This window comes from Aythya fuligula, chromosome 20, assembly GCF_009819795.1.
Source record: "Aythya fuligula isolate bAytFul2 chromosome 20, bAytFul2.pri, whole genome shotgun sequence".
NCBI classification, from domain to species: domain Eukaryota; kingdom Metazoa; phylum Chordata; class Aves; order Anseriformes; family Anatidae; genus Aythya; species Aythya fuligula.
Window position 1 is genome coordinate 5,018,532 of NC_045578.1, and position 16,309 is coordinate 5,034,840.

General features: G+C 60.9%; 1 protein-coding gene across 1 annotated transcript; it reads left to right on the forward strand.

The window, feature by feature from the left end:
- Window positions 1-1,380: 1,380 nt before the first annotated feature.
- Window positions 1,381-13,953, forward strand: SSC4D (scavenger receptor cysteine rich family member with 4 domains). Its single transcript, XM_032201141.1, has 10 exons — window positions 1,381-1,453; window positions 7,433-7,465; window positions 8,195-8,500; window positions 8,659-8,730; window positions 9,064-9,378; window positions 10,254-10,334; window positions 10,577-10,654; window positions 12,604-12,915; window positions 13,403-13,480; window positions 13,637-13,953. Exons 1-10 carry the CDS (start codon window positions 1,381-1,383, stop codon window positions 13,951-13,953), a joined length of 1,665 nt encoding a protein of 554 aa, XP_032057032.1.
- The last annotated feature ends 2,356 nt before the right edge of the window (window positions 13,954-16,309 follow it).

The following is a 16,309-nucleotide window of genomic DNA, read 5'->3' on the forward strand; positions in this document are numbered from 1 at the left end:
GGGGTGATAATGGGGGGGTGATGATAATGGGAGGGGGTGATGGAGGGGGATAAGGGGTTGGTGGGAGGGGTTGGTGGGAGGTGTGTGTGACATGGTGTGAGTGTGATGGGTGTGTAAGATAGTGTTGGGAGGGGGCAAGTGTGTAAAACTGTGATGTGGGGGGGGTGAAATAGTGTGTGGGATATGGGGGGGTTGTAAAATTGTGTGATGTGGGGGGTGTAAAATAGTGTGTGTGCTATGGGGGGTGTTTTAAATAGTGTGTGCTATAGGGGTGTAAAATAGTGTATGCTATGGGGGGTGTTTTAAGTCGTGTGTGTGATGTGGGAGTGTAAAATAGCGTGTGATGTGGGAGTGTAAAATAGTGTGTGTGATGTGGGGGGTGTTTTAAATAGTGTGTGTGATGGGGGGTGTAAAATAGTGTGTGTGCTATGGGGGTGTGTGAAATAGTGTATGATGTGAGGGTGTAAAATAGTGTGTGTGATATAGGGGGATGTAAAATAGTGTGTGTTATGGGGGTGTTTTAAATAGTGCGTGATACGGGGGGGAGTGTAAAATTGTGTGATGTGTGGGGGTGTAAAATAGTGTGTGTGATATAGGGGGGTGTAAAGTAGTGTGTGGTATGGGGTGATGTAAAATAGTGTGTGCTATGGGGGTGTATATAAAATACTGTGTGTGATATGGGGGGTGAGGTACAGGGCGAGTGTAAAATAGCGTGTGCTATGGGGGGGTATGAACTAGTGTGCGGTGTGAGTGTGGTGTGAGCGTGTGAAATAGTGTGGGGGGGGTATGGTGTGTATGTGGTACAGGGTGAGTGTGTAAAATAGGGTGTGATGGGGGTGGTATGGTGTGCATGTGTAAAATAGGCTGTGGTATGAGTGTGGTACAGGGTGAGTGTGTAAAATAGTCTGATATGGGGGTGTGCATGTGTAAAATTGTGATGTGTGAGTGTGGTACAGTATGAGTGTGATGTGTGTGAGTTTTTTAAACTGTGATACAATGTGCATGTCTGCTATGGTTGGTGTGTAAAATTGTGTGTGATATGATGTGTGTGTGGTACAGGGTGAGTGCGTAAAATAGCGTGTGACATGGGGTGTATAAAATAGTGTGATATGGTGTATGTACGTAAAACAGTGCGATACAGTGTGTATGTGGTACAGAACGAGTGTGTAAAATAGTGTGTGATATGGGGTATGTAAAACAGTGTGTGATGTGTGTGTATAAAATAGTGTGATATGGTGTGTGCATAAAATAGTGTGATATGGTGAGTGTGGTACAGAATGAGTGTAAAATACTGTGTGATGCAGTGTGGGGGGCTGATTGCAGACTAACTTCCCCACAGGACAAACCCAAATTGAGGGGAGTCAGGGAGAGATTCCGGCCATGTCGGCCTGCTGCGGCCTGCCGAGGAGCGGGGATCTTCCCAAACCCTATAAGCGCTTCTCACTGCCACCTAGTGAGCCACCTAGTGCCTCGTGTCCCCTCAGCACCAGTGTCCCCACAGCACTGGGATGCTGGTGCAGGCCTGAGGCAGGCAGCATGCAGGCCGTCCCATTTCCGTGCCCCATGTGTTCATGCACCGGGGCAGGCAGCACCCACCACCGTCTGCCTTCCCTGCACCCTGTTTTAGGGCTTTGCTCCTAAATCCCCCACGCCAGCCGGTCTGAGCTGTGCGGCCCTCTGTGACTGCTCTGTGTAGGGCCGGCAGTGCTGGTGGATGAAGGTGGGAAGCCACCCGGCCCCCGTGGCCACAGAGATAAGAGGTTGATATGGAAAAGTGGAAAAGATCCTGCAAGATCAGTCTCTTCAGTGCCTCCTGGCATGGGGACGCCACCGCTTCCCCAGGCAGCCTGACCGCCCTTCTCCAGGAAGAAATTCTTCCTAATATCCGATCTAAACCTCCCCTGGTGCAACCTGAGGCCATCCGGGACTAGATTCACATAGGGTCCTGCCGCCAGGGGCCAGATATCCTACCCAGAGAGGTAACCCCATGAGAGGGGACACAGAACAGTGAGGGACTCACAGGCTGTAGTGTGGGCACTGGGATCACCCATGGGTGCTGCAGGGCACCTCTGTGGGTCCTGCCCTGCGCTGTGCAGGGAAAAGAGAAGCAGCTCTTGCCCTCGCTGCTGTCACCAGTGGAAACACCCAGCGGTGTTTGGGCACCCCAATGGCACAGCAAAACGCTCGGATAGACAGCGGCCCAGCAGCTGCCCGTGTTGAGCACCCAGAAGGGCCCCAGCTCCCCGTTTGCCACCCCTGGGGCTGTCAGAGGCTGTCAGCGGGGTGTCCTTGGGCTGCTCCTTCTCCCCGAAGCGGGTTCCCCGGGCGAACAAAGGCCGTTTTGTGCAGGGCTGGGTTCCTCTCCCTCAGCTCCACCTCGCTGCAGTGCCGAGGCTCCCTGGGGGCTGCCTCCCTTCCTTCTGCTCTCCGTAAATGTGTTAAAATTAAACATATCAGCTGGTGCACGGGCTGGCCAGAGATGCTCGTACTGGTTTCCCCTCGTGTCCCCTCTCCTCAAGCACCAGCAGGTCTCGCAGCCATCAGCCAGCTCGTGCTGTCCCTTCCTTCCCCATCCTGCTGCCATCAAAGCCTCCTCCCAGCTAAATTCTCCCCAAAATGCAGATGACAGCAGGAAGCAAGTTCCTGAAAGCCTGCTGCTGCAGCCCAGCAAGCAGCGGGGGACGCCTGCAGCTCATCAGCACCCAGCCCGTGGCTCACACCTCCCCGAGGAACCAAAATCCGAAGGAACCAAGGAACCAAAATCTCCCCTGAGCCAAAATATACCCGGGGTTTGGCCAGCTCGCTGCTGAGGGAAGCCTTTTTTTCTCCCTGTAGCCCTGCAGATTTGTGAAAATCGCAGACAGGGAGAGGAGCATCTTCAGGCTGCCCACAGGGAGGCTTCGCTTTGCGGCACCCCCAGGCTGGATGTGGATCGCTTGTGACAGCGACCATCCACAGCCCTGGGCTGGCAGCCGGGGTGGCCGAAAGTTTTTCAAAGTTTGGGCAAAACGGACCAAAAAGGCACCTTCGAAACTAGCATTTATGAGCGGACTAATTATAACTTTGCCAATGCTGGGGAATAAAAAGTCAATGCCTCCTTGCTAATTACTGCAACACCAGAAGGGATACCGGCAGGTGGGTAACGGCGCAGTCACCAGTGGTTGTCACTGCTTTGTACCGAGGTGAAACACAAACGTTTTGGGGCATGGGCTTCCTGCAGACCTACAAAGAAGGGTACTGAGGCACCTGCTGACTGCATGGAAAGCTGGGGCAGAAATCCTGCTGCTCGTGGGATCGGCTTGTCCAAAGCCAAGGGCACACCAGGGCCCCCAAATCATTGGGGGAGCTTAAGAATTCGCAAGAAAACCCAACACATTTTTGGGGTCCTTCTGCAGTTGCCTTCAAGAGTGTAGAGACCTTTGATGGGCTTTTTCTTGCAGTACCGATGGTTGAACACATTTCTATCTAAAATTACACGGGATGCCTCCACGGCCATCAGCTCCATCGGTCTCCAAGAGGAGAGCTGGGACCCGTGGGCGCGCAGCGCTGTGAGGCTGGCCCTGGCTGGAAGCTCAGGGAGATGACCCAGATATGAAGCACCCGAGATGGGGGGGAAAGGTTTCCCCTGGAGGGGAGACAGGGGAACACCACCAACCCAAATCTGGTGGTTTTTGGAGAGCCTGGAAAAGCCTTCCTTGACTTTGCCCTTGGGAAAGAGGAGCTCAGGTGCCACCCCAGGGACACGTGGGGAGCACTGCGGGATGGGACCTGTGTCCTGCCCGCGCCAACAGGCCCGATCCAGGCATTGTGGGGTGCCAGCGGGATCGGGACTGTGTCCTTGCTGCCTTCCCTGTGCCGGTGTGATGCCCTTTGCTGCCTTCTCCAAAATGGGGCAGGAAAGCAGAGGGGGAAACAACAAGCCCAGATGCCCTCCACCCACTCCTGGAGGCATTCAGCCAGCTCCCAGCGCCAGCCTGAAACCCGAGCCAGTCCCACCCCATCCCGCCTCGCTCCGCGTCCCCTCTTCCTCTCCTCTTCCTCATCCTCCTCTTCCTCTCCCTCCTCATCCTCCCTCCCCTGGCTGTCTCCCCCAGGAGGGGACAGGCAGCCCCACAATGGGGCGACGTGGGCGCCTTCCCACCCCACAACCGTGAGCCTTCCTCTGCCAGCAGCAGCGTCCGACCCCGGGGTGGCACGGGATGACAGGCTGGAGCTGCTCGGTCGATGGACGAGATCCTTTTTCCCTTCTTTCTTTTTATTTTTTTGCTATTTTCTAAAAAAATTTGCACCTGCCCCCGCGCTGGAAGAAAAGCTTCCTGCCTTATCTCCACCGCACCTGCCTGGGCGAAGAGGCAACATTCATTTCATCAATTATTTTTTCTTTTTGTTAACCAACCGGCCAGCATTTTTTCTTGACTTCCGAATCTTTATTTCTGGGATTTAATATATCCGCCTTTATACTGGAAAGAAAATACCGAACAGGTACGTGGATTGATGACACTGCTTTTGGACGAGGGTTGGTCCAGCAGCGAATGTGTCCTGTCCGGTCCGAAGGAAGGAGTTTTTGTGGTTTATTTACTGGGATCTGCAGGGAAAGTGGGGATTTATCTTGATGGGGACAGCTGGGGCTGCGGCTCGCATTGCGGTGCTTAATGCCTGCCAGGGCACCGGGGCAGCTGGAGCAGGAGGATATGGGATGGATGCGGGGTGGATGCAGGATGGATGTGGGATGGATGTGGGATGGACGCAAGATGGATGCGGGATGAATATGGGATGGGTATGGGGTGGATATGATGTGGTTATGGGGTGGATGCTCGCCCGCAGCAGGGCTGGTGCAGGCAGCATGCCGAGGGGCTGCTGGCCCACGGCAGCGTGCCGGCCGTCTTTCAGCCCCTCTCTGCCGCGGAGCAGGGAGGGCCGGCAGGACAAAAGGCGACATTCTTCGGGGCGGAATAAGCATGAATGGAGTATTGAGAAATGCGACGTTAGGGACTAGATTGATTTCCCTGCCCCGTAACTGAGCCGTTGGTGTGCTGGCGGGTCTCCTCCGAGCGCTGGGTCGGCAGCAGCCCCGCGGCAGGAGCAGGGGTGTGCGCGGGGCTGTGCCCTGTGTGGCCATCAGCAGAAGCAGCAGCAGTGCCCATCGCTCCAAGAAGCCCCATGCGAGCTGCAGAGGCTAATTTTAAGCCTCCAGCTCTGCAAGATGTACAGGCTGGATTTACAGCCTCCATGAAACAGTGTCCTCAGGATGGCACTGCTCCGCCAGGCCCCGGCACTGCCGTCCCTGTCCTTGTCCCTATGGTGGGAGCCTGGTGCTGGGGACGTGCTGGGTGCGGGGTGTCCCTGCCAGCTCGCACCCAGCAGAGCTGATGTTCAGCTTTTCTGCACCATCTTTTGAACCGAGCAGCAAATGGAGGGGGAATTGTGTCTCTTTAATGAGAGGAGAGCACCGAGGGAGGGAGAGGAGCTGTGTGATGGAGAGGGCTGAGTGTGGATGTAGCCAGCTCGATAATTCAGGGAGGGTTTCTCCATGCCTGCGCGGTGGGAGCCTGGTGCAGCCTCGGAGGCTTTTTGCTGGGTTTCCTGCTCTTGTGAATCCTTCAGCCCCAGAGGAGCAATGCCAGGAGCCTCCCCAAAAGAGGGCCGTGACTTGCTGGGGCGACACGAAGCACCCAGAGGGGGGCTGCGTGCTGTGCCGAGTGCCACGTCCACGTGGTGGGTTAGGAATTACCCATGCGGATGGGGAGCCTGTTTCCACCTCTTCCAGTGTTTTTTTTTGGCACGATTGCTGCTCCAGCCACCCTCACCATCACTAACCCTGGTGTCTGTGTGTTCCAGGGGCAGCAGGAGGACCCTCGAGCGGAGATGAGCCCTGGCCTGTGCCCGGTGTGCGGGGCACTGCCTGCCTCCCTGCTCCTCCTCTTCCTCCTCCTCGGCCCCACGGGTGAGCACTGGCTGGGCATGGTGGGGTGGGGGGATTTGGGCACCGAGGTCTTCCTCCTGGCTTGCTGCAGTGGGCAAATTGTCCTTGTGTGGAGTGTCACCATGGCCCTGGTGGCACTGAAGGAGGGAGCGAGCCAGCTGCCAGCATCCCCAGGACATCCCCACGGTGCTTTTGTGGGCTGAGCAGTCCCCCTGGTTGGTGCTTTTGTTTAGGAATGTGCCCGGAGAGGGGCTGTCTTTACACAGTTCTTTCTTCTTTCTTTTATTTTTTGTTTTTATGGCTTTGTGAGGCTGGATCAGAGGGAGCTGGGAGCTGCGGCAGTTCCCCAGGAACAGCGGTTTCCTCATTAGCGTGGCCGCACCGCCTGCATTTTTTCGGGCCTCTCTTGACTTTGCTGGAGGATGCTCTTAAATGAACGCTTCGGAGCTTTGATCCTGATGGACGGGCGATGAATATGGAATATTTAACAAAGCCATTCTCACCCGCCGCTGGGAATAGGTGGCAAAAACCCGCCCGAGCCAGGATCAATCACTCCTCAACACCCCGGCACCTCCACCCACCCTTTGGCATCTCCCCCCAGCCTCTCCTCCTGGCAGCATCCCCCGGGCTCCTGTTTCCTTCAGGGATCAGTTACCAGCAGGTGAGCCCTGCTGTGTGCCCACCCCATCAACGTGTCCCATCTCCTCCCCTGGCACCCGACACCCCTGTTACCAAGGGTCCTGAGGGTCCCCATGCTTTTGGGGCCGCATCCTGAGCTTTCCCCGGTGGGGATGCTGCAGCAGGCGGGTGTTTCCCAGGTGCTTGCACCACTGCGAGGTGGAAAATGTGATTGTAAGAGGCAGATCCACGTGGACCTGCTGTGCCCTGCAGCAGCAGCAGCACCCTGCAGCTCGCCCGGCTTTGGGGCCACCCTTGGAGTGGCTTCACCCCATCAGCTGTGTTGGTCCACGCGGAGAAACACACAGCCTGCAAAGTGCTGACTGCGTTGTGGGGAAAATAAATAAATTATGATGCACAGAGAGCTGCCCGGCGCAGCGTTTGCCATCAGGAAATCACCAGCAGGCTCCCCGTGGTGGCAGGCAGGACCATTTCTCCGGGGGCTGCTGCCGCCGCCGCTCGCCGTGCCCATAAAGCAAAGCTGCTGGCAGCGAGACAACGGGGGGAGCGGGGAGGAGAGGCAGCAGTGAAAGGCTCCTTCTGTCTGCAAGCTAGCAGCTCCCGGGCGCACGCCAGGAGAGCAGCTTGGTTTCATTAGGCTGCTAACAGGCACCCTTGGCACCTCTCTGCCGAGCTCCATCCAAGGGTTTTGGGGAGCCGCGGGGAGCCGGGAGCGAGGGCGGTGGCGGGCGAGACGCAGGGGGCTGGAGCTGCCAGCTCCTCTGGGGCTGAGCTGAAATAATTCCCAGCACGTGCAGCCGGTCCCAGCCCTGCTCCCTGCATCCCCGTGTGGTTATCCGGGGAGCCCTGACCCTGCCTCCTCTGTTTCAGGCACCTCCGAGCCCGCTCCGCTGCCGTTCCCAGGTGAGGTCCTTCGCTCCGAGCCGCTTTCCTCCAGGTTTTGCAGCTGAAAAAAAATAATAAATAAATAAGTGGTTTTGTTCCAAACGGGGCTTCAGACAGGAGGCATGTTGGGTTGGAACAAAGAGCGGCAGCAGAAAGCAAAACTTCTTTTACGGAGGGGAAATAGGGATCCTTCCTCAGCCCCACGCTGCTTGTTATCAGGCGAGGAAACCCTGCCAGCCCCCGCCGGCTGCCTGTCCCCGTGTCACTCAGCGTGCCCCCGCCAATAACTCCCTGGAGGGCAGCTCACACACACACACACACACACACGCACGCAGTCCCTGCTGCCAGCAGCCTGGGGAAGCATTTCCCTGCCACCAATTCCCACCGGGGACCCACCGTGGCCGTGTTCATCGAGGCGAGCAGCAACCTGCTAATTGCACCTCGTCACCCGGGCTGCGTGGTGGCACACGGCTGGCTTGTCCCCGGGCTGCAAACATCCAGGAGGATGTTTTTTGCACCTCGTGTGATCAAAAAAAAAGTGCAGGGGTGCCCGTGTCCCCATCAGCAAGCTCATTGGGTGTTAGTAACGGGGTCAGCAAGCCAGCTGCTGGCCAAGAGTCACCTGCTTGATCCAAGAAGTGGCGATTTGGGGCAGAATGGGCCCAAACCCTCCGTAACGGAGACGTTTTGGGTGCCTGGAGCCTCGTGGCCGGCCCGCTGAGCCCCTCGCTGTGCCCGTCCTCGCAGAGCTGCGCCTGGCCAACGGGCCCGGCCGCTGCCAGGGCCGCCTGGAGATCCTGCACAACGGCTCGTGGGGCACGGTGTGCGACGACGACTGGGACATCGTGGACGCCAACGTGGTGTGCCGCCAGCTGGGCTGCGGCCACGCCATCGCCCTGCCGGCGCCCATGACCTTCGGGCAGGGCAGCGGGCCCATCCTCCTGGACAACGTGGACTGCAAGGGCCGGGAGGCGGCGCTGAGCGAGTGCTGGAGCCACGGCTGGGGCATCCACAACTGCTACCACTACGAGGACGTGGGCGTCGTGTGTAATGGTAACGGGGAGAGGGGCACGCGCGTGGGGGGCTGGCGGTTCCAGGGGTCTCCCGGAGGAGCCCCGGGGTCAGCCGAGCCTCTGCATCCTTTCTGTGAGGTTTTTCTGGGTGCTGGTCACCTCTTGGGCAAGGGATGGCATCTCTCTTTCCCTCTGCAGAGCTCTTGCCCACGCCAGCAAGCGAAGGACCGACCAGCAGGACTGCCACGGCCTCGGGGCGCAGCGGGGAAGGTGAGGGGCTGGGAGCCCGGCCCGGCTGGGGGGTCTCCAAGGGGAGAGCAGAACAGCACCCCCATCCCCACCACCACCACCACCAGCACGGCCCCATCCTTCCCCCCCAGCCACCCCGGTGGGCTGCCCACGAGGAGCAGCCCCCCGGCACCTCCACTTTTGGGACCAAATCCTCCAAATCCTTTTTCCAGCCCTTCGTGCAGGATCCCATCAGTCATACTGCCCCAAAGCAGCCCCCCTGCCGCCCTCTTAGGTGTCTTCTCCCCCACCAGAGCCCAGCCTTGTGGGTCGGTGGGCTCGAGACGCTTGTCCCCCCGTTCTGTCCCCCTCCAGGTGACGGCAGCGTCCGGCTGGTGAGCGGGGCGGACGCCTGCCGGGGCCGGGTGGAGATCTTCCACGGGGGGAGCTGGGGCACGGTGTGCGACGACGACTGGGGCCTGAGCGACGCTGGGGTGGTCTGCAAGCAGCTGGGCTGCGGCCGGGCCCTGGAGGCCAAGAGCAACGCCTATTTCGGCTACGGCACGGGGCGCATCCTGCTGGACAACGTCAACTGCGAGGGCAGCGAGCCCGTCCTCTCCGCCTGCTACAGCCTCGGCTGGGGCATCCACAACTGCGGCCACCACGAGGATGCCGGGGTCGTCTGCGCGGGTAACCGGGGGGAAATTGGGGGCCTGCATGGGGAGCAGCCCCGATGCGCCCGCGGGGTGGAGGCTGGAGCGTCCTGCTCCTCTCCTGGGGCTTGGGGTGGGGTCAGCCCAGCTCCGGGATGGGGGTGTGAGGGAGAAATCATCTCCCTGTCCTCACTGTGGGGTCAGGGGGTGGGAAGGAGCGGTGGGGAGCACCTCCAGGCTCGCCCCCTGCCCCTCTGCCAGCGCCCAGCCCCGTTGTTATGTGCTGATTGCTGTTCATAAGGGGAAATTTGCTCAGGGTGCCCCTTTGCCCCTCAAACACGGGGATGGGTGGCAGCGCTCTGAGCCCGTCAGGTGGGGCAGAACCTCGAGGAACCCGGCTTTGGAGCTGGCATCGGGGCTGGCTGCACGCTGCCTGCCTCCACCGTGCCCCCTGCTGCTCCTGCCGCTGCCCATATTTGAATATTTTGTGTATCGGGGCTCAGAAATGTCCTGCAGCACTTCTGTGGGGCTTGGAGAGGCTCCATCTCCAGCGTGTGGGAAGTGGGGATGAAAGGGGAAGCTTCATCTCCATCTCCATCATCTCCATCTCCATCATCTCCACCATCTCCATCACCTCCAGCATCTCCATCTCCATAATCTCAATCTCCATCGTCTCCATCTCCATCACCTCCAGCATCTCCATCTCCACCTCCATCATCTCCATCATCCCCTTCTCCATCATCTCCATCTCCACCATCTCCTTATAATCTCCATCTCCACCTCCACCATCTCCATCTCCATCACCTCCACCTCCTCCATCTCCCTCCATCCTCCCCATCCCCACGCCCTCCGTGTCCCATTCCAGTTGCTCTGCAGCTTCTCCCTTCTCGCCCCCCCTCTGTGTCCCCGCAGGGCTGGACACGTCCACCATCACGTCCTTCACCACCTCGGTGGCCCTGGACTACCAGGAGACGCTCACCGCCACGGCCACAGGTACGGGGGTGGCCCCAGGGGCTGGTGGCTCCCTGGGCTGTCCCCACCCGGGGGACAGGGGACCCGGGCGCATCTCAGTCAGGTTTTGGGGCTCTCCAGGGTGCCCTTCCCCATGGCACATCCCCGGGACCCTCTTCCTGGCCCCTCGAGTGACTTTGCCATGGGGCCACCATGGGGCTGGGGGGCAGCGGGGGGTGGGGACAGCCCCCCCCAGTGTCCCCGTGTCCCTGTCCTTGTCCCAGCGGTGACAGACGGCCGCGAGCAGCCCACGCCGGTGACCGAGGTGGCCACAAGCGCGCTGCTCACCTCCCCGATGGACAGTAAGTGGGTGGCCACCACTGGCACCGCACGGGGTCCGGCGCAGCCCCCACCCCAAGGTGCCCCTGCCCCAGCCCTGGGAACACGACCCCACAACCCCAGGGCTCACCCCATATGCCAGGGGCACCCCAGGGCTCACCCCCTGCCCCCAGGGACTCACCCCACGTCCCCAGGGGGCTCCCCTGATGTCGCAGGGCCCCCCCCATCTTCCCACGGTGCTCACCCCATACCCACAGAGCTACCTCCTAAACCCGTGGGGGCTCCCCCATCTCCCCAGGGGCTCCCCACATCTCCCCATGCCCCCTCCCCACCTCCCCATGTCCCCCCATCACCCCACTCCCCTCCATCACCCCCCTCCCACCCCTTTCTCCCCACCTTTCCCACACACACACCCTTTAGGGTCCCCCTCTCCACCCTTTAGGGTCCCCCCCCTTCACCCTTTTAGGTTCCCTTCCCACACCCTTTAGGATCCCCCTCCACCCTTTAGGTTCCCCCCTCTTCACCCTTTTAGGATCCCCCCATCCACCCATTTAGGGTCTCCCCCCACACCCTCCAGGGATCCCCCCATTCACCCTTTAGGATCCCTCCCCACACCCTTTAGGATCCCCGCCACACACCCTTTAGGATCCCCCCTCCACCCTTTAGGATCCCCCCCACACACCCTTTTAGGATCACCCCCCACACCCTTTAGGATCCCCCTCCACCCTTTAGGTTCCCCCCCCTTCACCCTTTTAGGATCCCCCCATCCACCCATTTAGGGTCTCCCCCCACACCCTTTAGGGATCCCCCCCATTCACCCTTTAGGATCCCTCCCCACACCCTTTAGGGTCCCCCTCTCCACCCTTTAGGGTCCCCCCCTTCACCCTTTTAGGTTCCCCCTCACTCACCCTTTAGGATCCCCCCACACACCCTTTAGGATCCCCCTCCATCCTTTAGGGTCCCCCCCCACCCTTTAGGATCCGCCCCCCCCACCCTTTTAGGATTCCCCCCCTCCACCCTTTAGGATCCCCCCCCTCCACCCTTTTAGGTTCCCCCCCCTCCACCTTTTAGGATCCCCCCGTTCACCCTTTAGGATCCCCCCATTCACCCTTTAGGATCCCTCCCCACACCCTTTAGGGTCCCCCCCCCCCCACACCTTTTAGGATCCCCCTCTCCACCCTTTAGGATCCCCCACACACACCCTTTTAGGATCAGCCCCCACACCCTTTAGGATCCCCCTCCACCCTTTAGGATCCCCCCATCCAACCATTTAGGGTCTCCCCCCACACCCTTTAGGATCCCCCCTCTCCACCCTTTTAGGTTCCCCCCTTCAGCCTTTTAGGATCCCCCCACACACCCTTTAGGTTCCTCCCCCACCACCCTTTCAGGATCCCCCCCCCACCCTTTTAGGGTCCCCCCATCCACCTATTTAGGGTCTCCCCCCACACCCTTTAGGATCCCTCCCCACACCCTTTAGGATCCCCCCACACACCCTTTAGGTTCCCCCCACACACACCCTTTTAGGATTCCCCCCCCCCAACATTTAGGGTCCCCCCCCTCCACCCTTTCAGGATCCTCCCCCCACCCTTTTAGGGTCCCCCCATCCACCTATTTAGGGTCTCCCCCCACACCCTTTAGGGATCCCCTCCACACCCTTTAGGTTCCCCCCCCTCCACCCTTTTAGGATTCCCCCCCACACCCTTTAGGGTCCTCCCCACAACCTTTAGGGTCCCCCCCACACCCTTTAGAATCCCCCCACCCACCCTTTAGGTTCCCCCCCCCAACACCCTTTTAGGATCCCCCCTCTCCACCCTTTTAGGTTCCCCCCTTCACCCTTTAGGGATCCCCTCCACACCCTTTAGGTTCCCCCCCCTCCACCCTTTTAGGATCCCCCCCACACCCTTTTAGGATCCCCCCCCACACCCTTTTAGGATCCCCCCCCTGCTGTGGCTGTGCCGTTGCCCTCCCGCAGGTGCCGGCGTGCGGCTGGCGAACGGCAACGGGAGCTGCCGCGGGCGGGTGGAGGTGCGGCACGGCGGCACCTGGGGCACCGTCTGCGACGACGACTGGGACTTCCCCGACGCCCAGGTGGTGTGCCGCCAGCTGGGCTGCGGCGCCGCCATCTCCGCCACCGTCCTGGGTTTTTTCGGGTTCGGCAGCGGGCCCGTGCTGCTGGACAACGTGGGGTGCGCCGGCGGCGAGGCGCGCCTGGCCGACTGCTTCCACCTGGGCTGGGGGAGGCACAACTGCGGCCACCACGAGGACGCCGGCGTCGTCTGTCGAGGTGGGCGCCCCAACGGGGTCGGTGGTCCGAGGGGAGAGGTCGTGGGGTGCTCGTTTGGGCGGTGGGAGATGGGGTTTGGGGTACCCCGGTCGGGCACTGGCACGGTGAGGTCGGTTGCGGTAGCCAAAAGGTGGGTTTGGGGGTGGTGGGGTGGTGGTGTCAGGCACACGGGGTGGGTTTTGGGGACCTGGTGGTGAGCCGGGTGTTGGCTTGATGCTGTGGGTGCCTTCCTGTTTGGGATGTTCTGGGATTCTGTTTTGGGGAGGGTGGCAGCAGTGGGATGCTGGTGGCCGACACCTGGGTGCCACCTCTGCTCCCAGGGGTGCTCCCCGCTGCTGCGGCCACGAGCGCAGTGACCCCATTTCCACACCGCATCGCCTGTCCCCAGCTCCCGCCCCCTGCCTGCTCACAGGGGGACTCCGAGCCGCCCCCAAAAACCACAGACACCCCCCAAACTGCCCTTCTCACCCCTTCCCACCTGCTCCAGGTGCTGACGACTCGGGCGACCATTCCCAAGAAGCCACCATCACCGCCACCACGCCAGCCCCGACCCACCCCGAGGACGGTAGGTGCCCTGCAGCCCCCGGTGGGGGGACAGATACCATCCCCTATAGCTCCTTGGGACGGAGACTGGGAGAAGCGAGGCTCCTTTTGGGACCGGCCCCATCTCCCCTACCCGCTGGGGATCCCACCCCCCAAAACCCCGACGTCCTCCCCGCAGGCTCCCTGCGCCTGGTGAACGGCAGCCACCGGTGCGAGGGGCGCGTGGAGCTGTTCCACCTGTCGCAGTGGGGCACGGTGTGCGACGACGCCTGGGACCTGCGGGACGCCGAGGTGGTGTGCCGGCGGCTGGGCTGCGGGCGCGCCGTGGCGGCACCGGGGGAAGCGCCCTACGGCCGGGGGGCCGGCTACATCTTCCTCGACAACCTCAAGTGCAAGGGCAGCGAGCCCTCGCTGCTGCGCTGCTCCCACATCCGCTGGGACGTCCACAACTGCGACCACTCCGAGGACGCCGGCGCCGTCTGCAGCCTCCTATGACCGCCCGTGGGTACGGCGGGGAGGGGGGTCAAGGTTTAGGAGCTGGGGAGGGATAGGGGGGCTCCGTGGGGGGGTTTTAATGCGGTAGGGTGTAAATCAGGTGGGTGGGAGCGCCCCAAGGAGGCTCAGTTGGACATGGGGTGTGTTTCGAGCCCGGTTTCCCAGGGGAATGAATGAGGTTGGGTCATCACGCTGGCTGTGTGTGGATGTGTGCCTTGACGGCTCGTTTCACCCAAATTGGGCAGAAGGGGAGAGGTCTCCAAGGGGCTGCGTTCCCATTTAGTCCTTTAAAATAGACAGCCAGGGGAGGGAGAGGCCTCCGTGGGGGGAAACCTAACTGGCTCAACCCCGTAGGAGCCATCAGAGAATCCACCAGCAGGCTCTGCTGGGCCCAAGCCTTTGCGAGCACAATTTGTGCCCCAGCACCACCCGCCGGCACAGCTGGGGCCCGGCAGCGGTGGCTCCTGGTGCCGGGGTCCCCAGTTTGGGGACAGCCACCCCCCTGCCTCCGCGGCCCCTCTGGTCCCTCGGGGCGCTGCCCGGGGCTCCCTCAGGTGTTTGGGGTCAGCCCTGGGTTTCCTCAGCTCCTCAAGTCTTGGCTGAAGCTTCGTCCCCCCCCCCAGACTGCCCATTGGAGAGCAAAACCAAACACGAAAAGAAATAAAAAAAAAAAAAAAAAGGCTTTGGTGTGAAATCGGGTTGGTTTCAGCCATTTTGTTTACGAGGCGAGGGCGGAGGAATGGGTTTGCTGCTGTGCAATTGGCTCGGGATTGTACCTGGGAAACGTCACCCAGGGCTGAACTCCACCCAGAAGGTTCCGGAAGGTTCCCTTTGCTCCGCAGCGAGGTGCTGCCGTTCTCCCCTTTGCTTTGCAACCCCCCCTTAACCCACGGACGAGCTTTCTCTCCCCGTGCCGCCAGGAGAAATGCCAAAAAAAACTCCCAAATCCTCACACGGGTCCCCATCCCGCAGCCACCCCCTAATTTCCCCCAGCGCCCACGTCGTCTCCTCTCCTCCTGCTCCTCCCCAGCACAACCACAAAAAGCTGGGGAGCAGGGCGAGACGGGGCCCCCTGCAGCCTCCCCGTGTCCCCCAAACCCTCCCGTGTCCCTGTGTCCCCGTGTCCCCATGGCTGGTGTCTCCCAGACCCCTAGCACGGTGGCGGCGCCCTGCAGCACGGCCCCTTTGTCCCTGCAGAGCACGGGGCCGCACCGGGCACCATTTCCAGCAGCAAGCAGAGAAAATCTCCCCATCAGGTCCGTGTAGGGCGTGCGGAGGTGTTTATGGGGTGCCACGACTGCTGCATAACACAGGGGGTGCCGGGGTCCCCCTCCTCCCCCCTGGATCCCGTGTTTGTACAATTCTTTCGCTAATAAGATTGTGCACATTCCCTTTTATTTTTTTTTCCACTTTTCATGTGTTTTTTTTGGGGGGTTGTTTTGTGAATAAATACAATCCCTTTTCACGTGAGCGCTCCCCTCTCTGCAACCCCTCCGGGGCTCGGCACAGGCGATGCCCCCGCGAGGGGGGCTCGGGTTTGGATGTGTGAGGATGGCACAAACCCTACCCGTGCACCCAGCAGCTCGCAGCGAGCCGGGAACTGATTTCGGACCCTGCTGGGCTCAGGGGAGGGATTTGGGGTCTGTCTGTGCTCCCGGCTGGCTTTGGCAGCCCCGGAGGCTGCGGGGTTGGTGCTGTGCAGCTGGGCAGGCTCCGCAGCGCTGATAGCACTCGATGGGCGCCGCTCACCGACAGCGGGGGAGCAGCCGGGCAGAGCGGCCGGGCCTCTCCATCCCCTCCATCCCCTGTCCCTTCCCTGCTGTCACCCGCTGCCAGGACAGCGGGGAGGAGGCCACGGGGACAGCGGGGTGCCGAGGGCTCTCCTCTTTTCGTGCTGCATCAGCTGCTTCCCCCCCCCCCCGGCTCGGCCGGAGCAGCTGCGGCCCCGCACGGGTCGATGCCATCGATTAGTTCCTGCCAGCGTCCCCAGGGAGGGGACGGCGCGGAGGCCGGGGAGAGAGAATGAATATTTCACGAGGTCCGGGCAAAAGCCGGGGTTATTTTGGGGCCGGGATTTATGGCCTATTAGGAATAAGGAATGAGTCTGTGCCGGGGAGAGGAGACCCATTAATCCAGGCGGAGGGAGCAGAAATGAGCAAGGGGAAATGGAGGAGGCTGGAACGGTTTCACCGTGTTCCAGAACAATAACTCGGCTCGGCAGCGCTGGGAACTGGGGCACGGGCACCCCGAGAGCCCTGTGAGCCCCCTGGGGCGGGTTGGAGCTGCCCCAGCAGGGCCCCGGGCTCACTGCGTGCTGCGGGGCAGCGGTGCTGAGCCGGGTTTTTATCCCCGTTAT